The 25,774-nt window shown below is 49.9% G+C and overlaps 4 protein-coding genes, 2 long non-coding RNA genes and 1 other non-coding gene across 13 annotated transcripts; 2 read left to right on the forward strand and 5 right to left on the reverse strand.

Annotated features, from left to right (window-relative positions):
• Window positions 1-125: 125 nt before the first annotated feature.
• Window positions 126-4,940, reverse strand: LOC101163873 (rho GTPase-activating protein 8). Of its 4 annotated transcripts, XM_004084786.4 has the most exons (12): window positions 4,714-4,940; window positions 4,343-4,447; window positions 3,965-4,052; window positions 3,688-3,819; window positions 3,278-3,364; window positions 3,084-3,182; window positions 1,707-1,817; window positions 1,566-1,639; window positions 1,406-1,483; window positions 1,206-1,334; window positions 1,031-1,134; window positions 126-429 (listed from the first exon to the last, which is right to left on the reverse strand). In XM_004084786.4, the coding sequence occupies exons 1-12, from the start codon at window positions 4,745-4,747 to the stop codon at window positions 223-225; spliced, it is 1,248 nt and encodes a 415-aa protein (XP_004084834.1). In that variant the 5' UTR covers window positions 4,748-4,940; the 3' UTR covers window positions 126-222. The 4 variants fall into 4 exon arrangements, 3 of the variants coding, with proteins under 3 accessions (XP_004084834.1, XP_078798229.1, XP_078798228.1); XM_078942103.1 differs by having other exon boundaries at window positions 3,688-4,052; window positions 4,714-4,753; XM_078942102.1 differs by having other exon boundaries at window positions 1,707-3,182; window positions 3,688-4,052; window positions 4,714-4,753.
• Window positions 4,941-5,443: 503 nt separating this feature from the next.
• Window positions 5,444-10,081, reverse strand: cradd (CARD and death domain containing adaptor protein). Its single transcript, XM_004084789.5, has 2 exons — window positions 9,706-10,081; window positions 5,444-6,448 (listed from the first exon to the last, which is right to left on the reverse strand). The coding sequence occupies exons 1-2, from the start codon at window positions 10,001-10,003 to the stop codon at window positions 6,141-6,143; spliced, it is 606 nt and encodes a 201-aa protein (XP_004084837.1). The 5' UTR covers window positions 10,004-10,081; the 3' UTR covers window positions 5,444-6,140.
• On the forward strand, window positions 10,069-16,035 carry LOC110013716 (uncharacterized). Of its 2 annotated transcripts, XR_013653757.1 has the most exons (5): window positions 10,069-10,209; window positions 11,191-11,293; window positions 11,408-11,566; window positions 14,443-14,574; window positions 14,668-16,035. It is a non-coding gene; the product is annotated as an uncharacterized LOC110013716 (long non-coding RNA). The 2 variants fall into 2 exon arrangements; XR_002288862.2 differs by lacking the exon at window positions 10,069-10,209 and having other exon boundaries at window positions 11,157-11,293.
• LOC144989515 (uncharacterized) lies at window positions 13,745-15,035 on the reverse strand. The gene is made up of 3 exons (XR_013653756.1): window positions 14,895-15,035; window positions 14,677-14,795; window positions 13,745-14,590 (listed from the first exon to the last, which is right to left on the reverse strand). It is a non-coding gene; the product is annotated as an uncharacterized LOC144989515 (long non-coding RNA).
• socs2 (suppressor of cytokine signaling 2) lies at window positions 15,377-21,535 on the reverse strand. 3 transcript variants are annotated; one of them, XM_078942121.1, is made up of 5 exons: window positions 21,207-21,499; window positions 20,504-20,653; window positions 20,080-20,176; window positions 17,995-19,442; window positions 15,377-16,768 (listed from the first exon to the last, which is right to left on the reverse strand). In XM_078942121.1, exons 4-5 carry the CDS (start codon window positions 18,539-18,541, stop codon window positions 16,293-16,295), a joined length of 1,023 nt encoding a protein of 340 aa, XP_078798247.1. In that variant the 5' UTR covers window positions 18,542-19,442; window positions 20,080-20,176; window positions 20,504-20,653; window positions 21,207-21,499; the 3' UTR covers window positions 15,377-16,292. The 3 variants fall into 3 exon arrangements, with proteins under 3 accessions (XP_078798247.1, XP_078798246.1, XP_023808124.1); XM_078942120.1 differs by lacking the exon at window positions 20,080-20,176 and having other exon boundaries at window positions 21,207-21,506; XM_023952356.2 differs by lacking the exons at window positions 17,995-19,442; window positions 20,080-20,176 and having other exon boundaries at window positions 21,207-21,535.
• Window positions 21,536-21,999: 464 nt separating this feature from the next.
• opn1sw1 (opsin 1 (cone pigments), short-wave-sensitive 1) lies at window positions 22,000-23,579 on the reverse strand. The gene is given in 5 exon segments (NM_001104656.1): window positions 22,000-22,303; window positions 22,402-22,641; window positions 22,752-22,917; window positions 22,985-23,153; window positions 23,228-23,579. Coding segments are annotated over 5 exon segments (1,008 nt in total). The 5' UTR covers window positions 23,568-23,579; the 3' UTR covers window positions 22,000-22,210.
• Window positions 23,580-24,758: 1,179 nt separating this feature from the next.
• mir729 (microRNA mir-729) lies at window positions 24,759-24,858 on the forward strand. Its single transcript, NR_107219.1, has one exon. It is a non-coding gene; the product is annotated as a microRNA mir-729 (primary transcript).
• Window positions 24,859-25,774: the final 916 nt, after the last annotated feature.

The following is a 25,774-nucleotide window of genomic DNA, read 5'->3' on the forward strand; positions in this document are numbered from 1 at the left end:
AAGACCCCAAACCAGTGGATCCTGTTCTGGATCCGGACTCCAGGGCACAAAGTCCGGCCATGTTGTCCCCCCCGTGACCACGTGTTTGATGTCATTTCGTCTCCATGGAAACCAGAACAGCCAGATTCATAGCTTTTCAAACTTTATTACCAAAACATTTCATGCAAACTGAAAGCTGCTTCTGCACAGGAGACGTTTCTTTGGGGGTGGGACCTCCTGGTTTCATCCGGGCCGTGTTCGGAGCACTTCCCGGCCGTCTTCGGACCCGAACACGGCCGGGAAGTGCTCGATCAGGATCTCCGTAAAGATGTTGATGGGTGTGAGCGCGCTCAGAGAGATGGAGCCGTGCCGCGGCCACACCAGGTTCACGCCGAACACGCACGCCAGGTTGGAGGCGCTCATCTTGTTGAAGATAATCTCCTGGGTCACCTGAGATCAGACATCAGGAGAATGAGCAGACACTCCACCACAGCCCTCACCACACTCCCTCCTCTATGACCCCCACCCACTGTTTCATCCAGTCCCTGCACAAGCCCCGCCCTCTGAACCATTTCTGGCTGTGGAATAGTCGACCGGAACCTTATCGTGGTTAACCCTTTAACGCCCGACACGCCGCTGGCGACAGCCAGACAACGCCCTGACCGTCAGCTGATTCTAAGGGGGAGGAAGGAGGCGGTCGGCGACAGAATCATCAGACTCGAGTCGATTACGTTTTCTCCACGTCAACGGTTGAAGAGGTTTGTGGTCGGAAGGATGTGGACGTGGCTGAACCGGTTAAAGAGGTCCTGCTCTGGAACCAAAACCCAAACCCTGTGGGGATGACGGCCAATCAGAGCAGCTGATGATGGGCGTGGTCTCTGCGTTTCCTGGGAGACAGTCATGTGACCAGCAAAAGCGTCTTTGAGGGTCTGATAGACTTTCAAAATGCTTCACTATCCGACCTAGAAGGACTTTTCTGGAGAGTTCTTCCTCAATATTTTCATGGGCTCAAGCTGATGTCGTCACGACCGAGAACCGGACCGGGACCTACCGTGTGCAGGAAACCCAGCAGGAACTTCAGAACGGTGAAGTTGTGCTCAGGCAGACCCTCCACCACCTGTTTGCACCGGGACACTCTGAGGCTGCTTTCCACACCTGAGGAGGCATTCAGAGTCAGGACCTGGACCTCCTGGGGCGGCGCGGCCCAAAGCGGCGGCAGGACTCACCCAGGATCTCCTGGACCTGATTGTAGACTCTGAAGGTCAGCAGCGGTTCTGGCAGCTCTCTGAGGAAGGACTTGAGGATGACGGCGGGAACGTGGACGTTCTGGTAGACGTCAAAGTCCACAGGTTTCCCTGACAAGAGGAACCATGACTACAACCACCTCTTCACCTGAAGATGTCCCGCCCCTTGCAGCGCCACTCACCCTGGTTGTAGAGTTTTTGGACGTCCTTGATGATCTGGACCTGAACCGAACGTCTGAAGATGCCTTCAGTCCTCAGACCTGCAAGCAGAAGACGCTGCAGACGGACCAGCGTCTCCCAAGCACAGGGGGCGGAGCTTCTCCAAGAGCAATGCTGACTCACCTTTCAGCTTCAGGTAGTCGATGGTCTGCGCCATGACCGGGGGGATGAGGGCGCCGCCGCTCCGCTCCCTGATGCTGACGAGAAACGTCTGGTCAGCTGACAGGGAGAAACCACAGGGGGGAGGGAGAGGGGGGCACTCACTAATGCAGGGTGACTCCAAACTGCTGCGTGGGCAGGGGGGGGCGAGGCGGGGGCGTCCGTGCTGCAGGGGGCGGGGCGTCGCTCTGAGCCGCTCGCAGCTTCTCATCGTGTCTGAAAGCAGAAAACAGGTCAGGAAGAGGAGCGGCGGCTTCAGGGGAGGAACCTGGAGGAACAACCGGGGGAGGAGCCAGAGGAGGAACCAAAGGAGGAACCGGGGGAGGAACCAGAGGAGGAACCAGAGGAGGAACCGGGAGGAGGAACCGGGGGAGGAACCAGAGGAGGAACCGGGGGGAGGATCCGGGCGGAGGATCCGGGCGGAGGATCCGGGAGGAGGAACCGGAGGAGGAACCGGGAGGAGGAACCGGGAGGAGGAACCAGAGGAGGAACCAGAGGAGGAACCAGAGGAGGAACCGGGTGGAGGAACCGGGGGGAGGATCCGGAGGAGGAACCGGGAGGAGGAACCAGGAGGAGGAACCGGGGGAAGAACCAGGAGGAGGAACCGGGGGAGGAACCAGAGGAGGAACCGGGAGGAGGAACCGGGAGGAGGAACCGGGGGAGGAACCGGGTGGAGGAACCGGGAGGAGGAACCGGAGGAGGAACCGGGAGGAGGAACCGGGAGGAGGAACCGGGAGGAGGAACCGGGAGGAGGAACCGGGGGAGGAACCGGGTGGAGGAACCGGGAGGAGGAACCGGAGGAGGAACCGGGGGAGGAACCAGAGGAGGAACCGGGTGGAGGAACCGGGGGGAGGAACCGGGTGGAGGAACCGGGGGGAGGAACCGGGGGGAGGAACCGGGAGGAGGAACCGGGGGGAGGAACCGGGGGGAGGAACCGGGAGGAGGAACCGGGAGGAGGAACCGGGAGGAGGAACCGGGGGAGGAACCAGACGAGGAACCGGGTGGAGGAACCGGGAGGAGGAACCGGGGGAGGAACCGGGAGGAGGAACCGGGAGGAGAAACCGGGAGGAGGAACCGGGAGGAGGAACCGGGAGGAGGAACCGGGGGAGGAACCAGAGGAGGAACCGGGTGGAGGAACCGGGGGGAGGAACCGGGGGGAGGAACCGGGAGGAGGAACCAGAGGAGGAACCGGGAGGAGGAACCGGGGGAGGAACCAGACGAGGAACCGGGTGGAGGAACCGGGAGGAGGAAGCGGGGGAGGAACCGGGGGAGGAACCGGGAGGAGGAACCGGGTGGAGGAACCAGAGGAGGAACCGAGAGGAGGATCCGGGGGGGAGGAACCGGAGGAGGAACCGGAGGAGGAACCGGGAGGAGAAACCGGGAGGAGGAAGCGGGAGGAGGAACCGGGAGGAGAAACCGGGAGGAGGAACCGGGTGGAGGAACCAGAGGAGGAACCAGAGGAGGAAGAACTGCAGGAGCCACCTGAGAACGTCTGCGGGAATGAAGAGCTGCTCGTAGTTCAGGTGTTCTCGCAGCTCGTCCAGGTAATTCACGTACTTTAGCTTCTTCCCAAACTTGCGGCTGAATCATAAAGCAGAGAGAACAGGTGAGAACAGGTGAGAACAGGTGAGAACAGGTGCAGTCCGCTTCAGCTTCAGCTTCAGGTGAGGCTGTACCTGATCAGAGGTTTGAAGATATTCCACACAATCCGGATAAAGTTGGTGGGATGGACCACGTACAAAGCCTTCAGGTTCTTCTTGTACCTGAAAATGCAAGAACACCACAGCTGCTGGACTGTGTAGAGAACATGTGAAGAACATGTGAAGAAACTGTGGGGAACACGTGAGGAAAATCCATAGCATGCAGAGAACACATGTAGAACATGGAACACGTAAGGAACATGTGAGGATCATGTTAGTAAAAGCTCAGACCTTGAGAAACAGAATGTTCTGGTTCTGAAGCAGCCCCGTCAGGAAAAGAAGGTTAGCGAAGAACCTGCAGGGTTTTGGGGGAAGTGGAACCTCCTCCCAGTTTTCAGGTGGCAGCGCGGCGAAGACGAGAAGCAATGAAGGTCAGTCCAACGTACTTCCTGTCAAACTCGCCGTACGCCTCCCTCAGCCATTTGACTGACGGCTTGTTGCTGCTCCTCAGGCCGCAGTGGAAGTAGACCAGGATGTAGTCCATCTCCACGTACTGGTCCAACGTGAACTTCAGGAACCTGAAGGAGTAGAACAGCATGGAAACGATGAGGAGGAGGAGCTTCAGAAAGGAGGAGGAGGACGAGGAGCAACAGACAGCAGGAGAACAGCGTAGAAGCCAGCTGCAGGAGAAGGAGGTGGAGCCACAGACAGGAGGAGGCGTACTGGAGCAGGCGGCGGTGGTCCAGCTGGTGGGACGGAGGGAGTCGGCAGCTGCTGAAGACGATCTGTTTCCTGCCGAAAAGGTCGTCTCCTGAGGAGGAGGAGGAGCAGAGGAGGTCAGACTGCTTCAGCTGAAGGAGGTGCTCCTCTGAAGCTGCACAAAAGGGTTGGGGGAGGAGCTTCCAGCTTCCTGTTGTTACCACGGCGATGGGCGTCAAACATCAACCAGGTTTTTTAGGAACTTATGATACAACACTCAGAGGGTTGACAGCAGGTCAAAGGTCAGGATGTTCTGATGAAGCCGTGAGGACCACGCTCCCTCCTGTACCCGACCAGAACAATAAAAGCCCAGCAGCTGGGAGGGTTCTGACCCGTCCTGACCTGACACCTGGATGATGCCGTGCCGAGCCACATCGTAGAACGGGTTGGACGGGTCATCCGCAGTGATGGGAACCTTCCTCTGCTCCTCCTCCTCCCTCTGAAGTTCTGTGGAGATGAGGAGTGACGTCATGTTTCTGAGGATCAGGGGGGCCGCCACAGGAAGGAGCCCGGCCCGGTCCGGATGGAGACACTATCAGGGCCGTTCCGCCTCTGCTCGCTGGCATTTCCTGCTCCTCTGGGAGCCGGACCTCCAGGACAGAACCGGAACCGTAGACCTGTAGGTCCAACTGTCAGACTAGAACCCCTCCCCCCACCGACACAATCCAGAAGTCCTGCGGAGAGCGCGTCACGTGACCCCCAGGTAAACTCACCTATGTCTGCCAGCTGCTCCGCGCACGCGGCCATGCCCACCACCGGCTCGCGACGCTACCAACAGCTCGCGGACGGACACTCTTTCCTGGTTTATGACGTCATTACCCGACTTACAGGTGAATACCGGAGCAGCGTCACACTTCCGGACAGGGGGGAGGAGCGGTCGATCACTCGCGGTGTACCACGAAGCGCGCCGACCCGAACGAGCTCCAACACAACTCAGTGCGCGCGCACAACTTCGAGGAATCCGGATGTTTCCACGTCAGGAAAACTCCGCCCCCTGAATTAAAATACCCGGACGACACCTGCGCGCGCAAAGCGCCACAAGGTTGACCCGTCGGATGCGCGCAGGTCTGTCAAAGTCCGGACCGAAGCCCAGAGCGTTATGGCGACGCGCATGACGTCACGGAGGTTTTTCCCTGTAATAATTAAAGAATTAGGATCTTATTTACATACTATTTCCAGTAGCTTTAACAAAAAGGCCAAACATATTTATGAAAACTGTCTTTGAATATTTTCAATGCATAGTAATCTGTTTCTGTAATCTTTCTTTTGTAAAACATGAACCCTCCCCGAGGTTCTCGTTATGACTGTTGTTCCTGTCATACATGTTTGTTCTATTTGTTGTTTTCACCGGTTCCGGTGCTGCAGAACACGCCGGAGCCGTGCTGCCCCCAGGCAGGGGGCTTTAAGGCAGTAGAAAGCTCAGATGTTTAGTAAATGAAGAGATTTCCGTTTTTAAACTTTTATTCCTTCACTTTTGAATGAATATTTATTTTTTCTTGGTCCGTTTCTCATTAGAATTCTTCCATCAGATCTTTTCGGTCTCCTTCTGAGTCAAAGTCCCGGTTTCGTTTAGAACCGGGATTACAGATGCCCGGTAGGGGGCAGCAGAGAGCTTCAGACCCGGTTCTGACGTCGATCTGCTGACTCTTTTAGGAATATGAAACCAAAAATGTTTCACTAGAAACCAAAGTTCAGCTCAGATTTCAGTCGTTTTGCTGACAGTCATACATTTAGAATCTCCCAAAGGATCCGGATGTTTTCCTGAATTTAAACCTAAGAACCAGACCCCCTCCCTGCGGAGGATCGCTTCAGTCCACCTTAAAAACGCAACCTGGGCTAGTGGGCGGGGCATCGCAGTCTAACGAACCCTTCAGTTTCAGCTGATGATCAAACCATCCGCGGTGGGGGGGGGGGGGTGTCAGCTGAAGTCAAACTAATAAAGTTTTATTCAAAGCAGAGCTTTGGTTCCTCCTCACACCATAGTGGGTCAGGACCAGAATCAGAACCCGGATCTGGACCTTTAGTCGGTTCTCTAGAGAGTCAGAACTTGGGCTGATCCCGATCCGTTTGGTCATGTGACCTGGCCCGCTTCCCGGTGAGGTTCTTTGGGCTTTGGCCGGTTCTGGAGCAGTTTCCGAGGTCAGCTGCTGGGTGGCGTCAGAACCTCCCCCAGCACCGACTCGTGCACGCCGGCGGCCTGCAGGCTCTGCAGCAGCCTCCTCGCCGTGGCGCTCCTCCCTCCGGACCGTCTCCACAGAACCAGTCCGGACAGCGCCGCCGCCTGGGTGCTCAGACTGTGATCGGAGCGGCACCGGAACACGGCCTCTGCTGGCAGACCCAGATCCATCAGCATCGCCTCCCACTCGGCTCCGAGGCGGAATGACAGCCGGCACAGCTCCTGATCCGACAGAACCCTCTCCAGAACCGAGTCCGAGAGGCCACAGGCGTCTGCAAACAGAACCTTCCAGTCAGAACTCAGCAGAACATTTGCTCAATGCTTTACATTTCCTCTACACAGATGTGTCTAAAACCAGGTTGGTTCTGACACTGATGGGAATTAACCCCGCCCACCTAATGTTCCAAACACGCTGATTGGGCGGGTCAAAGTGAGAGTTGTGTAGGCTCCGCCCACTACAATCAGCAGCCTGTGGGCTCATGGTGAAGTGACTGTCCTGACCCGATTCAGGACTGATTCAAAGTCCAGTCCGTTCTCTGATGAAGAACCACGTCTCAGCCCGCCTCAGGAGGTTCCCGGGCTCGGATCATGTGACCCAGCTGGAGTCTCGTAGCTTCGTGTTTGCAGGCGGGGACGGTGCTTTGGTACAGTGTGCGGTCCAGAGGGTTCTGACTGCAGTCTGTTCATCTGCAAATGCACTTAATAACAATCCTAACAATAATAAAAGTTTAGAAGATAATCTCGCTCTGTGTCGGCGCTCCGCTTGTTTACAACGGACCGCTGGATTTCTTCTTCTATGGTGTGACGGTGTGGCAGCGTCAGCTGGCGGTGCTTTCCACCCTGTTAGTTATTTTATGTGTTCTTTATTACAAGAAGCCATCACTAAACCGCTCCACGCGGGGCCACATCAGCACATGACACCCTCCAACTCTCCCTTTTCACTTCCTGTGATGCTCCCTTTTGAATGATAAGCCCCTCCTATTGGGCGTTGCCCTTCATTACCTCCCAGGTAACATAGCAGGAGTCAGTCTTAGACATTAAAACATAAAATAAATAACAGGGTGGAAAGCACCGCCAGCTGACGCTGCCACACCGTCACATTTGGTAGTATGGTCATTTACAGACCAATCACTGTCTGACACGTCATGTGACGTCAGCACTAGTCCCATGACCCCGAACGGGGGGGTATTCCAGGAAGCATGTTTAAACTAGCCTGACTTTAAGCCTGAACTCTGGCTGAAATCCGCCTGAACTTGCTTACTCTGGGTATGTCGGTTACAAAAGACCGGATATGAGTTGGCGTAATCACGCTCCACTTGGTAACCCTGGGTTAACGCACGTGCACAGCAGGGGCCTGTTTCAGAAAGGAGGTTTAGTGTAAACTCTGAGTATGTTAACCCTGAAATCAGGGAAACCCTGGGTTTTCCGTTTCAGAATGGGAGGTTTGTTAAACCAGAGTAATCAGAGTAAGTCAAACCCGTTTCTGAAAGAGAGGTAACTTATACTCGGAGTCAGTGTCCATGGTTACTTATGCTGTGAACCTAACCTGGTCGGGAGCAGGTTTTATTCTCTAAACTCAAGGTTTCTGCCGGTCCCCTCCCCTTTTTAAAGACGAAGCGGTATTTTTCACTTTAACCTTCATTGCCCACATTTCCGTCACACAGAGACGGTCTAAGTGACAAGAATGGCTTGTCCTTTTCTGGAGGACCCAATAGACGAGGAGGCTGCATTAATTCCTAGAGAATTACATTAACGTCGTGCGAGGATTTTGAGAAGACTCGATGTTTTGTCATTTCCCCAGACGTTTTTGTTTGAGCGTTACCGTTTTTCGTTGCAGTCAATTACATATATACAATGAAAACAACATTAGATATTGCTATGTAGATGTTTCATATGTCAAATATTGTCAACATGCCTACATCCATGACATGCTCAACTTTGACCTGATTGAATTATGTTTTTATACTTCATTTTTAACTGCTGCCATGTTCTTTTAATTCCTGCAGGATTGAATCTACATGAAAATGAAATCAGGGACATTGAATTACATTAATGTACCAATTACTTTATGGAAACACAATTTGCTAGCACTGCTTACTTTCTTAATCCCATATAAACCACTTGATCAATACAAGGGTAGACAAAAGGTCACTTTTAAAAACACAATTGCATGTATTAATATTAAACTGACCAACGTTTGCAAGAGGGGAAGGTTAACAAAAAAGTCCTCTAAACATTACTGACGTTAAATGCATTTTTCCCCCAGATTGGTTCTGTACACTATGCAGCATTTCATGCAATTACACCAGGAATAACACTTCAAAAGTAAACCTAAATATCACCATTTTTTATTTCACACCTTACGCTATTTAAAAAGTTATTACAGCCAATATTTTATAACAATGATTTAAATGCAAACTTAGGCATAAACTTGAGCAGCTATGTTTTCCACGCTAACTGTCTCTGTTTTGCAGATGCAGCGGTGTTGCTTTTCTTCTGGAACATGTGCTCATATTCACTGTAACTCTGCAGCAGCACGTCAAGTTCAGCTGGAGAAAAATACGCAGACCTCTTTTTTTCACGGTTGCCATGGTGACTCGTAATATCTGCGCTCCATTGATAATGGCTTCTTATAGTCGCGGTGCGCACGCTTAACTCTGAATTAGTCCACTCAGAATTGATTGATCTAACTCCGATCAGCTTCTCTGAAACAGAAAACTCAGAGTTGTTAATCTCTCGATTGACCAACTCAGAGTTCAGGTTTAACCTCAGAGTTGGTTGAACCTCCTTTCTGAAACAGGCCCCAGGTACATGAAGACATTTTCAATAGATCACATATTTCTGGAGTCACCATGGAAACGCGTGGAGAACCAAAGAGAGCGCTATACTTCAGTGAGACGGAGTCGGAGATTTAAATGACGGCGTATGAAGATTATACGACCATCAAAAAAGTAACACGGCTGCATCATCAGCAAAGAAAGAGTTTCTGCTTGGAGTAGAACAGACAAAGTAAACGCACGAGTTTCTGATCTCATTTCCATTTTCCTTTTGACGCATAAATACATATATATATATATACATATATATATATATATATATATATATATATATACATATATATATATATATATATATATATATATATATATATATATATATATATATGTATATAAATTATAAAATTATCCAACTTAAATTAATTATTTCAATTGGTAACAACTCAATATTTTTTTACAACTCAAATTTCCATATTTATCTAACTGAATGTCATTTTACTCCAATTCAATTAAATGTTTTTCCATCTTCATTTATTGGACTTTCATATGTCTAAGTTTGAGCCGCAGAGATTCTCATTTTTATGACATGAAATGATTGAAACCGAACAGATTTGCATCATGAAACCTGCTGACTGTCACCATTTCTCTGACGTCATCATCACACCACTGAACAGTAGTGGTGCTCTAAACTCATCCTCCTCTTCCTCCCTGGTTATGGTACCACACCGCTCCCAAGTGTACTCCACTCGCACCTGCGGCTCTTGGTTCCGGTTCGGTCCTCAGCTCGTGCACCAGCCGGTCCCGGATCCAGCTGAAGTCCGCCAAAGACTGCATGAAGGCGGGGAAAGCTCGCGGCCCGCGGTTCGGGAGGATGTCCAGCAGCTTCTGGCTCTTTCTCGTGTCGGTCGGTTCCGATTCGATGTCCTCTACGTGCGCATGGGTCAGCACGCCCTCCTGAAACAGAACCGGAACTATGGATTCGCTGACCATCAACTGGCTGCAGAGTTCCGCGCGGAGCTTCCGGAGCACAGCTTTGTGCGCGGGATCCATCCGAACCCGAACCACACCCGTGCTGGGTCCGTCGCTGCGGCCAGCTCCAACTAACCGGTCCAGTTAGTCATTGTCCGTCCATGTTATTGTGCCCGACTGGAAACAACAAAACCGGTGTGGGTACCGGATGTTCTCGGGTTGCCGGATGTTCTCGGGGTCCTTCGGGGTCCTTCGACCAATGATGACGTCACACTATTTGATTGGCTGTAAGTTGCCACGACCAATGAGTTAACGTCGCTAAGTTTTTTAAAAACTTTATTGACAATTGCGGTATCATACATTAACAATGACATTAACGTTAACAACGAACAATAACGATGTAATCAATATTGCCTCGAAGATCAGTCACCATTGCCAAACATAACATATTAACATAGAAAATAAAGAATAGAGGGGAAAAAAGAAACAATGAACATAACACACAAATAAATAAAAACATAAGTAAAATAAAATAAAGGAACATAGAAAAAATCTAAGTAGTCTAATACTAGTTAAGTTAGGGGTACTCGTGAAGTTTGTATTTCTGAACAAAACTAAGCAATTTCAAGCCATTCTTCTTTTTCATATAATGAAGTGATTGAAAGCAAAAACAGAGCTCTTTATTAAATGTTATAAAAGTGGTTTGGGCTTCAAAACTTGACCTCACCAAGATGGCGGTGCTCTCCTCCCATGAGGAACCACGTGATGTCTCCTCTAGTGATATAACTCATTGGAAGGACCCTGAAGGACCCCGAGAACATCCGGCAACCCGAGAACATCCGGTACCTACACCGGAACTGAAGTTGTAGAACAGAAATGTCCGCATTCAACAATTCCAATTTAGATTTATTTATTTATTTTTATATATTTATTTTTTATTGAACAATTGCAAAACGGTCATTTGATTAAAATGACGTCATAGTGACGTCAAAAAGGAAAAGTTGAGCTCTTTATTCAAATCTACCCAAACGATCATTTGGAGATAAGTCGAGTTTTCCTCCTTGATCAGATATAAATCTTTATGTTTTTGGATAAAAACCTGCGTAGTGCTGTAAATATAATCTGTGAATATAATGTAGCGACCTGAGGGAAAGCCCCGCCTTCTGCCCCCAAGACTCATAGGAAGTGGGGAATCTTGTTGTGAAAACCATGAGTGAGAATGCTGGGAACACAAGCCCCTTCCATGCTGTTTGTGTGTGTTCGAATAGATGGACGTTGATGCTGAAAAGGAGACTTTGATTCTCTGCCTAACTCTTCCCCCCTGAGACTGTCCGGGGCGTGGGTGGATGGGGCACAGACAGCACCAGCAGGGTCGTAACAATAATCTGTTAATATTACTTTGCTTGTTTTCACATTGACCACAAAAATAACAACTAATAACAGATGATCCTGCTTTACATCCAATATGATCCATCTTGGTTCCAGGATGAACCCTGCAGAACGAAGAGGAGAGAACCGGATCCCCTGTGAGGAGAGGACCGGATCCCCTGTGAGGAGAGGACCGGATCCCCTGTGAGGAAAGGACCGGATCCCCTGTGAGGAGAGGACCGGATCCCCTGTGAGGAAAGGACCGGATCCCCTGTTGTGAGTCCCCAAACCTTTCCTTTTTTCAAAGAGTTCAACATCCAATCAGCCGTTGTTTACCGAGCACAAAGCTTGAAAATAAAAAAACGAAGAACAAGACAACAAATGTTTACCAGCCGACCTGCTCCAGGAAAGAAACTGGAGACCAGAACTTTCCAGAAGTCTAAAATATCTTCATACAGCGACTGAATGACAGAACTGGACGGAGTGACATCACCCACAGAAAACTGTGGCCAAACTTTGATGTTTGGCTCCGGCCAAAGGAAGGAGATGGAGTCGCCATTTTTTTGGAATGCGGACGCCGCCATTTGGAGCCAGACGACTTCAATAAGCAGTGATTGGTCTGAGTCAGTTTGAGAACACGTTTCCATGGCAACCACTTTCTCCAATCAGAATTGAGCATGTTTAAAGTCCACACTGAAAGTGGGCTCAGGGGCCTGTTTCAGAAAGGAGGTTCAACCAACTCTGAGGTTAAACCTGAACTCTGAGTTGGTCAATCGAGAGATTAACAACTCTGAGTTTTCTGTTTCAGAGCAGCTGATCGGAGTTAGATCAATCAACTCTGAGTGGACTGATTCAGAGTTAGGCGTGCGCACCGCGACTATAAGAAGCCATTATCAATGGAGCGCAGATATTACGAGTCACCATGGCAACCGTGAAAAAAAGAGGTCTGCATATTTTTCTCCAGCTGAACTTGACGTGCTGCTGCAGAGTTACAGTGAATATGAGCACATATTCCAGAAGAAAAGCAACACCGCTGCATCTGCAAAACAGAGACAGTTACACCCCAGTTACAAAACATAGCTGCTCAAGTTTATGCCTAAGTTTGCATTTAAATCATTGTTATAAAATATTGGCTGTAATAACTTTTTAAATAGCGTAAGGTGTGAAATAAAAAATGGTGATATTTAGGTTTACTTTTGAAGTGTTATTCCTGGTGTAATTGCATGAAATGCTGCATAGTGTACAGAACCAATCTGGGGGAAAATGCATTTGACGTCGGTAATGTTTAGAGGACTTTTTTGTTAACCTTCCCCTCTTGCAAACGTTGGTCAGTTTAATATTAATACATGCAATTGTGTTTTTAAAAGTGACCTTTTGTCTACCCTTGTATTGATCAAGTGGTTTATATGGGATTAAGAAAGTAAGCAGTGCTAGCAAATTGTGTTTCCATAAAGTAATTGGTACATTAATGTAATTCAATGTCCCTGATTTCATTTTCATGTAGATTCAATCCTGCAGGAATTAAAAGAACATGGCAGCAGCTAAAAATGAAGTATAAAAACATAATTCAATCAGGTCAAATGTGAGCATGTCATGGATGTAGGCATGTTGACAATATTTGACATATGAAACATCTACATAGCAATACATATCTAATGTTGTTTTCATTGTATATATGTGATTGACTGCAACGAAAAACGGTAACGCTCAAACAAAAACGTCTGGGGAAATGACAAAACATCGAGTCTTCTCAAAATCCTCGCACGACGTTAATGTAATTCTCTAGGAATTAATGCAGCCTCCTCGTCTATTGGGTCCTCCAGAAAAGGACAAGCCATTCTTGTCACTTAGACCGTCTCTGTGTGACGGAAATGTGGGCAATGAAGGTTAAAGTGAAAAATACCGCTTCGTCTTTAAAAAGGGGAGGGGACCGGCAGAAACCTTGAGTTTAGAGAATAAAACCTGCTCCCGACCAGGTTAGGTTCACAGCATAAGTAACCATGGACACTGACTCCGAGTATAAGTTACCTCTCTTTCAGAAACGGGTTTGACTTACTCTGCTTTCTCTGGTTTAACAAACCTCCCATTCTGAAATGGAAAACCCAGGGTTTCCCTGATTTCAGGGTTAACATACTCAGAGTTTACACTAAACCTCCTTTCTGAAACAGGCCCCTGGAGATTCTGTCAAACGTTTGGAAGGTTGGGGTCAGCAGGCTCCACCCACTTTGAGACATCTGATTGGTCAGTTTAGAACTTGAACTAAAGACAAAATATCCTGAAAAAATGGAGGATTGTCAAGATGTTAAAGGTATCAGATCCAGAACGGTTCTCCTGACCAATAGAACGACTGAGGAACAGCTGTTTATTTCTCTGTAGATGTGGGATTTTGGCTTCTTGGAGCCACTTCCTGTTTGGAACGCCAGGGGGGAGGAGTCACTCAGTCCAGTTCTTTTATAGGATCAATGGGTTTATTTAATGAATCAATTTTTCTAATGGATTCAGGATCCATCCTTGTTCAACTGCAGAGTTAGTTATTTTAATAAAAGCAATTATTGGAACCAGCAGACCGCTTTCCCATCATGCAGTTCTGCGTTCTATTGTGACAGAGTCCTGTAGCTTCACTCACTGCTCTGGTGGGAAACATCTGCTGAACATCAGTGTGACATTTTCTCCTCATGGCAGCTGAAGACATAAAGCTCTCCGTTTGCGTCCTCTGTAAATGTTGAAGCTCATTATTAGGTCGTACAGCGACCGTCTGTCACGGCGGAAGGAAGACGCTTTTCTTTCCAGAGGACTGTGGTAGTCCAAGCAGCAGGTTGTTTTAGCACTAAGTCGGGGAAACTCCTAAGTGTGTCTGCTGTGCTGCCTAGAAAAAGAAAACCAGGACTTCCTGGATTCATCAGGATGTGGAACTAAAAGAAATGCTAGTTTTTGTGCTGAGTACTTTCTGGGGGGGGGGGGGTTGTTTTTACTGTCTTTACCGAAGCACAGTTCAGAAATCCCAGCTGACAGATCTTTACTTGCAGGGTCCTCAAAGCTGGAATAGTTTCATGGTGAGACTGTACACGTTAACCTAATTTACAATTAGCACTTAGCAATGTGGGCGGAGTCTTGAGTTTCTTCTGGCAAATGTTTCCTGTTTTGACTGACAGATCTGCGTTTGAAGGACTTTTGCGTCCTTCGAATCAGAAGTGAATCCAGGACGACCACAGAGACCCGCTGAGCTTTGGAGCAGCTGGAAGTGTTTCTGATCAAACAGGAAGTGACCACGGAGACACAGGAAGGCGAGTCGGAGCAGCTCTTCAGACAGATGCCAGAGGAAATGAATGAACAGCACAACCATGGCTTTGTCATTCATCAATATTATTGATCCTCAGGTGACTCACTGAGGCTACAGCAGCAAATCCATCAGTCGTCCTCCCACCTGTCTGAGGTCACCTCGATGCTCCAGACGGAACTGAGGCGGCCTTCATCTGGACCAGCTGACGAAGAGCCAATCGGACATCTGTGATGTCACAGCAGCAACATGTAAACAACAGCAAAAGAAGAAAACATGACATAAACACAGAACAACAACAGCCGCTGTGTGTTTGATGTGCGCCACCTCCTGATTGGCTTTGAGCCTCAAAACGAAATCCTGCAGGAACAACATGTACAGAAGCCCAGAAGGGTCAAACCCCTTCCCCTGTTCTGATGCCTGTCAACAACCTGGAGTACGTCTGTTTGTTTTAGACATCGATGAGCCACAAACACACGTGGTCATGGTCAGCTGTGGACCAATCAGAAGGCTCCACTCCAGTGTTGGGGGGGGGGGGGGGGGGGGGTGCAGGGTCTTTCAGTGGAGTCATGAAGTTCAGTCCACCCGGAGGTTCAGACGGGAGCTGTCGGCGGTCTGAGCGATTCTACAACTGTTCCCTCAGCAAAACCCAGAGGCGGACCTCTGCAGGCCAGCCCCAGCACCTCCTCCAAAGTCCAGGAGGCGCGGGTGCCTCCAGGAGGACGATGGAGCTGCTGCAGTGTTCCTCCGAACTAGAGGACTCCTCTTTGCTCCCGCTGAAGGTCTGAAGCTGAAGAAACTCAACCATCAACGGAATCCAACCTTTTAATCGTGGATGAAACGGTCTGAACGTTTGGGATCTCTGATGAAACCACAAAAACACAAATGTCCCACAACATCCATCATCTAGAAAACAGTGACTTTGGTTTATGAAGGAGTGAGCACCCCCCCCCACCCGACTCAAGATGAGCAGTACAAAAAGGGCGAAAGGTTAAAGGTCACAGGCGTCCTGCAGGTTCGGAAGCTTGGCCCCGCTGTAGCTTAAATAGCTTCTGCTGTGCAGTTCCAGCAGATGATGAAGTGTTAGCATTAGCAGTTAGCATGGACTAGCGATTAGCATGAGGGACACAGCTCAGACTGAGGATGAATGAGTGACAGAAGGAACGCAGACGCATGACCTGTGGATTTGCCGTGTCAAACCTGTGGTGGTGAAGGCGGAACCGACCGTGAACCTGGGTTTGGGATCCACCTGAGGGCGGAGGATGAGACCTCCCCTCTCATTATCACAGCTTAGATCTGGGAGAAACCTGCGTTCCACAAATTCACAGAGACAGCAAGAACTCCAAAGTCCTAGCGGTGAGCCTGGAGGATAAATAAAAGGGCTCCCCCCTCACGTGCTGCCTTCAGGGACAGCAGGACTTCTCCTTCCACAACATTTTGTTGGTAAAATAAAAGCTTTTTAATCTAAGCTGTGTATCATCACAGGGTTCTGACTGACAGTCATAGGCTCCTCCCATGGTTCTGCTGCTGGAGGAGCGGGTCATTTGGAAGTAAAAACCTTTGTTTTACACAGAATCATGTCTGTTTCTTCTGTTTTGCAGTTCAGCAGCACATAAACCTGGTTCTGATTCTACAGAACCCATTTAACTGAAGGCCTTTCCACACTTGGATGAAGCCATAGCTGCGGTGAGGCGAAGGCGGTTCAGAGCCACGGCGGATGGTCTCCTACACGTTGTAGGTGTAGTTGGTCAGGAAGTCCTTCAACCTGTTGGGAATGGGCAGGTGGTGCGTCTGCTGCGTCCTTCTGTTGATTGCGATGCGGCACAAATGCTGCAGCGATGGCATGGCGGTGTACATGGGTTTGGTGAGCAGCAGCTGCACCGTGCCGTTGGGCCCCGTGGCCACAGCCTGAGGGTTTGATGCCGCCTTGTCGGTGCTCCTCGACAGCTGAACGTAGTAGTCCACCAGGTGGACCACGCTGTCAAACTGCCGCAGCTTTGGCTTGACCAGGACCACCGAGTCCAGCTTGAACTTTCCGTGTTTGTACTCGATCCGTAAGTTGGTGGGACCTGCTGACGTCATGGCAGAAATGGTAAAGAGGTAGTCCCTCTGGGAGCTGTCCCGCAGCAGAAAAGTGCCCTCTGGGGAGTCCTGCAGGATGGCTTTGGCCTCGTTGGCAGTCAAGTTGCCCCAGTACCAACCTAAAGGGACAGGAACGGTGCAGGACATGAGCAACATGCTAAAATGAGGGGCTTAGCAGGGGCTAATGCTAATACAAAAACAACAGCCAATGCTAAAGTAGCAGCTAATGCTATATTGAGGGTGAACAATGAACCCTTTAGCTCGAGTGTTGGCATTCTTTTGGCTGCTTTTCTCTGCAACACAATCAGCTGGAATGATTGCGTAACCGAGTGTGTGTTATTTTGACGTCACTGGCGACGGCTCAGGTGTTAAAGAGTTCAACACAAGTAATGCTTACGCAATAGATGAAGCTAATTCTACGCTAGCAGTTAGCATTCGGGGTGGTTTGGGATTGGGATGTCTTTCATAAAAGTTATCGTCTTTAGCTTGATGTGTGAACTGGTGAATATTGATAATGATGCAGTCTAAGTAGAAAGAAGTGGTTGGATCACGGTCAACCGAGATACGGACTGACTGATGGTCATAGGGGCCGTACCAGCAGCCACGCCTCTGTCCGTCTGCCCCAGGGCAGCTGTGGTACATCAGTAGTTACCATCACCAAGAATGAATGAATGATGGACACATTGGAAGAACTTTGAGTGTCTATTACTATCTCTAGTGTCTGCAGCATCTGCATCGTCTGCAGCATCTGGTGTCTGCAGCATCTGCATCGTCTGCAGCATCTGCATCGTCTGCAGCATCTGGTGTCTGCAGCATCTGCATCATCTGGCTTTCAGCCTTTTTGCCCTCTTGTCTCTCTTGTCTTAAAGTCTCAGTTCTTTCCTGTTCAAATCCTGTAGTTCTGTGCTGGAAAAGGTTGTGGATGAACTCTGGAATTGTAAAGGAATTCTTGTGTGACTAAGTTGGACTGCTTTGTGAGAAAATAGAGCTTTACGTCTCAGAAGGCGATGTTTTCTTTGGTGCAGAAACCTCAGATAGAGAATCCACCTGTGGGACTTTGTATATAGGGCATACATGCAGATTGGTAGCAATCTGGGTTTCACTTGGTACCGAACCACAAAGAAAAAAAACATAACTGACATTGTTCTGTGTTACTGATGATGTTTTATTTTGTAATTCTAGCAGGTAAATTCGTCTCTGACTCTATTGACGTACGTCAAGTTGTCTAAAGAACGTTTACAAACTTCTGCTGCTCCAACTGATCTGAAAATATCGTCTGACATTAAACTAGTCTGTGGTCTGGAAAAGCTTGGGGATGACTGTATTCATGTGATTCTCTTCTCACCCTCCGTGGGTGGTTTCTCCTCCAAGCTGGGGTCCTCTACCAGAGGCCTGGGAGCTTGAGGGTCCTGCAGTATCTTAGCTGTTCCTGTTCTTTTCTGGACTGAGAGGTCTGAGGTCTTTCCAGGTATCTGTTGTAGCCACTCCTCCAGCTTGGGGGTTACTGCCCCGAGTGCTCCAATTACCACAGGCACCACTGTCACCTTCACTTTCCAGGCTTTCTCCAGTTTTTCTCTGAGTCCCTGGTATTTCTCCAGTTTCTCATGTTCCTTCTTCCTGATGTTCCCATCGCTTGGCACTGCCGCATCCACCACAACGGCTTTCCTCTGTTCTTTATCCACCACTACAATGTCTGGTTGGTTCTCCATTACCATCCTATCAGTCTGGATCTGGAAGTCCCACAGGATCTTTGTCCTCTCATTCTCTACCACCTTCAGGGGTGTTTCCCATTTTGACCTTGGGGTTTCCAGTTCATATTCTGCACACATGTTCCTGTATATTATTCCAGCCATTTGATTGTGGCGCTCCATGTAAGCTTTCCCTGCCAGCATCTTACACCCTGCAGTTATGCTGGATTGTTTCAGGCGCCTCTTTGCTCAGCCTACACCTTGGGTCTTGTCTGGTGTGGTAGATCTACTCCTTGGGTCTTGTCTGGTGTGGTAGATCTACTCCTTGGGTCTTGTCTGGTGTGGTAGATCTACACCTTGGGTCTTGTCTGGTGTGGTAGATCTACTCCTTGGGTCTTGTCTGGTGTGGTAGATCTACACCTTGGGTCTTGTCTGGTGTGGTAGATCTACACCTTGGGTCTTGTCTGGTGTGGTAGATCTACACCTTGGGTCTTGTCTGGTGTGGTAGATCTACATCGTGGGTCTTGTCTGGTGTGGTAGATCTACACCTTGGGTCTTGTCTGGTGTGGTAGATCTACACCTTGGGTCTTGTCTGGTGTGGTAGATCTACACCTTGGGTCTTGTCTGGTGTGGTAGATCTACACCTTGGGTCTTGTCTGGTGTGGTAGATCTACACCTTGGGTCTTGTCTGGTGTGGTAGATCTACACCTTGGGTCTTGTCTGGTGTGGTAGATCTACACCTTGGGTCTTGTCTGGTGTGGTAGATCTACATCGTGGGTCTTGTCTGGTGTGGTAGATCTACACCTTGGGTCTTGTCTGGTGTGGTAGATCTACACCTTGGGTCTTGTCTGGTGTGGTAGATCTACACCTTGGGTCTTGTCTGGTGTGGTAGATCTACACCTTGGGTCTTGTCTGGTGTGGTAGATCTACACCTTGGGTCTTGTCTGGTGTGGTAGATCTACACCTTGGGTCTTGTCTGGTGTGGTAGATCTACACCTTGGGTCTTGTCTGGTGTGGTAGATCTGAGTCTCTATAGCTCTGGTGTTCAGGGCTTGTTCCTGTCTTCAGGTCTCAGTCTGCAATGTTCTGAGTAGGACCACCCAAACTAGAAGCACACACAGGAAGAAGTATGTTATATTCTAGATCCCAGTCATCAGGCAGCAGGTGAGTGGGAGACTGGAGATCACGGCAGGAAACGCTCACAGATCAGGACCCGGTCTCAGAAAGAACTCTGAAGAAAAGCTGCTTCAGAATCTGCTGGATTTACGGTTGAAGAGTTCCGGTTCTTCAAACAACGTCAACGCCGGAGCATCGGTTCTTTAATCGGTTTAATTTCTGTTTCGCCGAATGAAAGATTGGTTCCTGTTTATATTTCAGTTTTCTCTATAGGTGATGATGATGAAGATGTCAAGAGTCCACACAGGTTCAGGCTTTCCTTTAAATAAAGATTAAAGATTCAACCCAGAAATCTCTTTCTAATCATTCGTTAACAAGCCATTAACGCGTTGGCGTCAGGTATTTGGTTTCCATCTGTAAACATGGACTGTTCTGAGGTTCTGATACCAGAACATGTTGTGGTTCTATTGAAAAAAGATCTGTTCAATTCTGACTGTAGTCTGGAGACTGAAGCTAAATTATTTCATTTTTCCTTTTTTGAACAAAATATTTTCAGATTAAAATATTCAAATCAAACAAAAAGAAATAAAAAGACAGAGAGGAAAACCAGCCGGAAACGGTTTTACCTCCGGCCCGTCTCCGCCGTCAGACGGTAAACGCAGCTTTTGGCTCCGAGTCCAGAATGGAGGCCCAGAACCAGAACCTGGAGGTCTTCCTGCTCGTCTTCCAAGAACAGAATGAAGAAGCAGAACCTTCAGTTTGTTTTCTTCAATGCAGCCTCCAGATCTCCTCCAGATCTCCTCTAGATCTCCATCAGATCTCCACAACAGCTGACCGGACTGTCCACTGGTGGGAGTTTCTCTAAAAAGCGGTTTTACTGGAACCAGTCTTTCCTCCCAAGTGAACCTCAGAGGTGTACAGACTAAAGGGGCGTGGTCAGACAGGTGGAGGTGACTGTAACCCCGCCTTCCCTCCATGTTTTTGTTTTTCACGTCACAAAGGTTTTTCCTGCTCTACTGAAACCGTTTTCTGCTGAGTCTAGAACCTCACCGGTGCTCCGCAGCTCCTTCATGGCGGAGGCGATGCGGTTCTGGTCGGTGTCCGCCGCCGCGGCGCCGTCGGCCTCCTGCGGCCCCCCCTCTATGGTCTGGGAGGACTGGCAGGTCATGGGACGGGTCCGGGTCCGGTCTGGATTCAGACCTGAAGAAGATCCACTTCATTACTTCAGTAACCCGCCGCTGACGGCGCGCGCGCCTCCCACTGTCCTCCTCCTCCTCATCTTCATCATAGTAACGATTCGATACTTTAGAAATATTCGTTTTTAATTCTTAAACTTTTTTCGTTTAATAAAAATTTATAAGAAACTAAAATGACGGAGAGAAACGAAGAAAAGGGCAGAGAATCTTCTGATCTTTTGCGTTTGTTTGGTTTTTACTGTCATCTGACCGGAACTCAGGAGGAATCCCGTTTTTCTGTCTTTGTCTTTCATGGAAACAAACAAAAGTTCGGACTCCAGCAGAAACGGTTCCGTCTGCGGTTCTGACGGAACATTCGGCACGAGGCGCGTGCGCGTCAGCTCTAACAGCCAGTGGTTCTGATGAGAAAGTCAGCAAAATAAACGGGCTCTCTGTTGCGTGCGCGCGATGTGGGCGCGCGCAGCCCGAAGACGCAGAATTCCCGGGTCCGGGTTTACTGCAGGTCCGCATCCGCGCGCGTGCGAGAACCCCCTGAGCTACCTGCAGGCTGGACTCACCAGAGGCGCGTGGAGCGGCATGCTGACGGACCGACCCAGCTTTATGCTGAACGGGACCGAACCATGCCGCATCCGAGCCGAATCGAATGCACACCCGCGCGGAGGCTCGCGCCCCCCTCCAGCCCCCTTTCCCCGAGCGGCACAGGCGGGGCGCGCGCCGTGGGTCCGCGCCGTGCTCTTAGCCAAGCAAACACCGATCTGAGTCACGGCGAGCACGAGTGGCACCGACGCGTCCGAACCAAGCACAGTGTCAGAACCGAACGGCGCGCCACCGCGGCCTGATAACCGAGATCAACACAAACACGGCGGCGCGTTTCCAGGAACTTTCCAGGAACATGGTCACGTGGTACGCACCAACCCAGATTTAAGGTGGACCGCTGGCTGCTGTGGCGGTACCGAAGTTCTGTCCCCGCGTGCGTGCGTGTGAAAGTGACGGTGCACATGTGTGTGTGGTCTAGTCTGGTCTGGTCTAGCCATCAGCTGTTGTATTTCAGAACTGATTCTGTGTTCCGGACGTTTAGTGAGGCCCGCTGAGACGCCTGTTGTGATGTTGGACCACAGACATGAAACTGATTCCACCAGCAGGTGGAGCTGGCCTCAGACACGGTCCTGCCCCCCCATGGGTTCACTGATGCTTCTTCTACCATCAACGGGTCCATAATGGTTCTGGTGGTTTCATTTTCCTCCACCACACCTGAAATGTTCTGACAAACCTCCCCGTGACCCAGCACAGGCCCGGCAGGTTCTGATGAGGATCCACTGGTTCTCCAATAACAAAGGGCGAGAGACAAACAAGAGTCCATTTTTTATTTGCTTTTTGCTGCCTTTTCTCTAAACAAATCCTTCTACAGAGAAGCGAACAGTCAGGTCTGGTATAAACCGTATTTACATGGCGGTCGGACGTCTTTTGCGAGTTTACAGCGAATCTTCTGGTCTTAGACCTTTGAGAGTTCTTATGGGAAGTCACATGTCCATCAGAGGTTTGTTGCTTTTTGTCCCAAACCTTAAGAGGCCGTGGACACCTCCGTCTTGGAGGACACCTCAGACGCTTCCTCCATCTTCTTTCCGAAAACCATCTCCATGATGCAGCCGTTAAACTGAAGGCAGAAAGACAGAGACCGGTTGAAGCTCTGAACACGTTCATGTCTAGACGTTCTGCGTGTCGTAGGGACAGGGAAGGGGGGCGGCGTTTCACCTGTTTGTTCATGAAGGCGTAGATGAGCGGGTTGTACACGCAGGAGCTCTTGGAGAAGAAAGCTGGGATGGTGACGAGCCGGTAGTCTTTGTTCTCATCCTGGGAGTATGCGTAGTACTGGGCGGTCAGAGCGTACGGACCGTAGCAGGTGACGAAGGACGCCACCATGACGATGATCATCCTGGACACTTCCTTCTCAGCCTTCTGCGTGGACGCTGACTCGGCCTGCTGTGCTGCGACCTGTGGGTAAGACCTGGAGGGTTAAACGCTCACCCAACCAAAAAACCCAGAACCCAACCGGGAAGTCCCGCCAGCCTCCAGGGGTCAAAGGTTTCTCCGGGATCACTCACCGCTCTGAGCGCGCCCAGGAGCTGGGAATAGGAGAAAATGATGATGGTGATGGGGCAGATGAAGCAGGTCACCAGGAGGAACTTGGAATAGCTGGCGCAACTGAACTCCTCGCAGTTCGTGTACCAATCCGGTCCACAGGAGCAGCCCAGACCTTCAGGGATGTACCTGTAACCAAGGACGACCCCTCGCATCACGTCACTCTACGGTTTCCTCACTCAGGCGTGTCACTTACCGACTCCAGCCAAAGAAAGGTGGGCAGGCGCAGCCCACCCCCATGAACCAGGTGAAGATGACAGCAGCCAGGGCGTGGTTGCTGCCAAACTTGAAGGCTCCAAATGGTTTACAGATAACCAGGTATCTCTCAAAGGAGAGGACGGCCAGAGACCAGGACGTCACCAGGCCTGCAGAGAAAGCACCGTGGAGTTTACCTGCCGCCTCAGAGCTCACCTGGGAACGTCCCGTTAGCCAGCTGTACCTGCCACAGCGCCCACTGCTGCTTCCAGGGCGCACAGCGTTTGACCAAAGAAGTAGTAGCCCCTCACGCTGGCCAGGAACACCTGGCTGACAGAGAAGGTGACGAAGATGAAACCAGCAAAGGTGATGTTGACAAGAATGTAGTTGAGCGGGACTCGAAGCTTCTTGTATTTGGCCGTCGCCAGAAGAACGACAAAGTTCAGAGGCGTCCCCACAAAGAACACGAAGCCCATGAAGGCCGCCTGCAGGTAGAAGGCCCACGTCGGGGCCAGGTAGTACTGGGGCCCGTCGTAGGGGCCCACTTTGGAGATGTTCTCATACAGGTAGAAGTATTTTCCCATCGTGAAGCTGAGCTCTGAACCGCAGCAAAAGCCGGCGGCCCCCTTATATACGCTCATAAACCACTTACACCGAAGACGAGCTTACGGCTTTGTCTAAACTTCACAGATTAGGAACATTTCCCTCCTGACACCTTAATCCTCTTACGGACTGAACCAGGACCTTCTCATAACTTTGAGGTCCGCTTTTCATGACGGCCAGCAGCTCCTGGTTTTGGTCCACGCAGGTCCAGGTCCACCAAAGTCAGAGAATGTTCAGTTCTGAATGAAGGGAGAGCGAGTTATCCCTGCTGACCAGAACTGGGTCCAGGTGAGCTGCGCTCACAAAGGCTGGGAATTGGGAATTGAATCTGGGAGTTGAACCAGAACCGGTCCATCACGTGCAGCCCGCCTAGCTCTGCATTAAGGCTCCAAACGGCGTGGGAGCTCCAGCAGCACAAACCTGGGTCATTGTGTTTGTGGACTCAGCTCCGGTTCCTTTTGGACTCTAACCGGGCTTTAATTGGATTTGGAATTAAATGTGGAAAACAGTTCAGACAAAAGTCCAAACAAAGACAAACCCTGCAGCGCCGTGTTTGCTGACATGATGACATGATCAGGCTTCATGTGAGCCGTCACATGGAGGCCCGGTCCATCTGCGAGAGCAGAACCGCGGATGGACCGGGCCTTCGGTCTATCTGCGGTTCTGCCCTCGCTGGAACTGATCTGGTACTGCTGGGATCTGAATCTGTCTTTTGGGCTTAGATAAAAACTTTCAAGTGCCAGAGATACTTTCCCATCATGCACTCAGCTCATCCTGTAACTGCAGCGGCAGACCAGAACCCAAACTGGGTCGAGCCCCGATGACCCGGCTGAAGAAGCTCAGAGATGAAAAGCAGGTGGCTGACAGATAAAAAACCCCTAAGAACCTTTACTTTTCCGTGACTTCAAGTTTAATCCGGATGTTTCAGATTTACCTAAGAAGTCATCCTCCTCAATCCTGCAAATCCAGAAAACCCAATCAGATTAGGAGGTAATGACTCCACCGCCGCCGCCGCAGCGCTCTGCTCCCAACAGACAACCGGGTCAACCTGGAGAAGACGGATCAAGACGAAGCCCCAAACCCTTTTTAAAACTCAACACTCACTTCTGCAGTCAGGAGGAGTCTGGGCTGCAGTCCGGGACAGCTCCAGTGACCCGCCAGGACCAGAACCAGAGGATCCGTACCCTCCAGAGCAGGGGCTGTATCATAACCAGGCTGTGAGCTGAACGAGCATGGGTATGATACGACCTCAGTTTGGAGGAGCTCCTCCTCGCAAGGACCGCTCAGCCGCCTCAGATCCGGATCTTCAGAACCTTCAGAACCAGATGTGTTTGAGTAAGGCTGTTTGTGATGTTGATTGTGTCTGCGGGGTTGCTTCTGTAAGATGTTCTCCATCTGCCCCCCCCTTGGGTCCAACAGCACCACCGTGTTCTGTGTGACCTGTACAGGGTTCTGAGGTAGGCCCAGTCCGTTTCTGGTTCTGGGCATCTGATCCTGAGGTTTTGGCTCTAGAACAGTCTCAGAATGACATTATGACTCTGCGCTGATCCGGTTTTGTTCCGGGTCGGAGCATCTTGATGTGACATTTGAAGGTTGTGCATGTGCCTCCGTGCACAACCATGAACGGGTTACATGTTGAATAAACCGGTGTTAACACGCGTGTGAGCAGCAGTCCTTCCATCTGACGTCACGGTTCTGTCCTCTGAGTCCAGTTTGAGAACGTTTGGATCGCTCTCCTGGAAGCTGCTGCTTCTCTGGAGGTTCTCCAAGATCCTCATCGGTTCTGTCCACGGAACTCTAGCACAGCCGTCGCCTTCTGATCGTCTTCAAGTGTGAAGGACGACCCTCCGGGTTGGACAGGGAAAGACGTCAAAGGTCATCGATGCTGCTCTGAGGGTCAACCGCTCTGGAGTCCTCTGACGGAAAATCCAGAATTCTTTTTTTTTTTTTTTTTTTAACTTGTCCTGTCCAACAGCTGGGCAGACAGATGAGAGCTGAGGGCCTCTTGTGTTGGACATATTTTACTTTAACAAGAGGGGTTATTAATCTTCAGATAAACCAAAGGTATGTCTGAATAAACCCCTTTTGGAATTGAGGCCAAACTTTATTAATTTCAATCATGTTTGAAAATCTTTGGTGTTGGACCGGACGGAAAAGGAAAGAAGGGAAGAAGAGAGAGGGACGTTAG

The sequence above is a fragment of the Oryzias latipes genome, chromosome 23, assembly GCF_053564925.1.
Source record: "Oryzias latipes strain Hd-rR chromosome 23, Olatipes_Hd-rR_3.1".
NCBI lineage: Eukaryota > Metazoa > Chordata > Actinopteri > Beloniformes > Adrianichthyidae > Oryzias > Oryzias latipes.

What these genes read in the sequence shown, in the direction of transcription:
- cradd (XM_004084789.5), bottom strand. Translation starts at nt 10,003, where the DNA reads ATGGATCCCGCGCACAAAGCTGTGCTCCGGAAGCTCCGCGCGGAACTC. An exon ending in ACCGGAACCAAGAGCCGCAG is followed by an intron (nt 6,449 to 9,705) that starts GTGCGAGTGGAG and finishes TTCTGTTTGCAG; the next exon opens with ACGCCTGTGGCCTCTCGGAC.
- socs2 (XM_078942120.1), bottom strand. Translation starts at nt 18,541, where the DNA reads ATGCTGGCAGGGAAAGCTTACATGGAGCGCCACAATCAAATGGCTGGA. An exon ending in GGAGAAACCACCCACGGAGG is followed by an intron (nt 16,769 to 17,994) that starts GTGAGAAGAGAA and finishes CTGTCCCTTTAG; the next exon opens with GTTGGTACTGGGGCAACTTG.
- LOC101163873 (XM_078942102.1), bottom strand. Translation starts at nt 4,399, where the DNA reads ATGACCCGTCCAACCCGTTCTACGATGTGGCTCGGCACGGCATCATCC. An exon ending in CGGCATCATCCAGGTGTCAG is followed by an intron (nt 4,053 to 4,342) that starts GTCAGGACGGGT and finishes CCTCCTCCTCAG; the next exon opens with GAGACGACCTTTTCGGCAGG. An exon ending in CCAAAAACTCTACAACCAGG is followed by an intron (nt 1,335 to 1,405) that starts GTGAGTGGCGCT and finishes TCCTCTTGTCAG; the next exon opens with GGAAACCTGTGGACTTTGAC.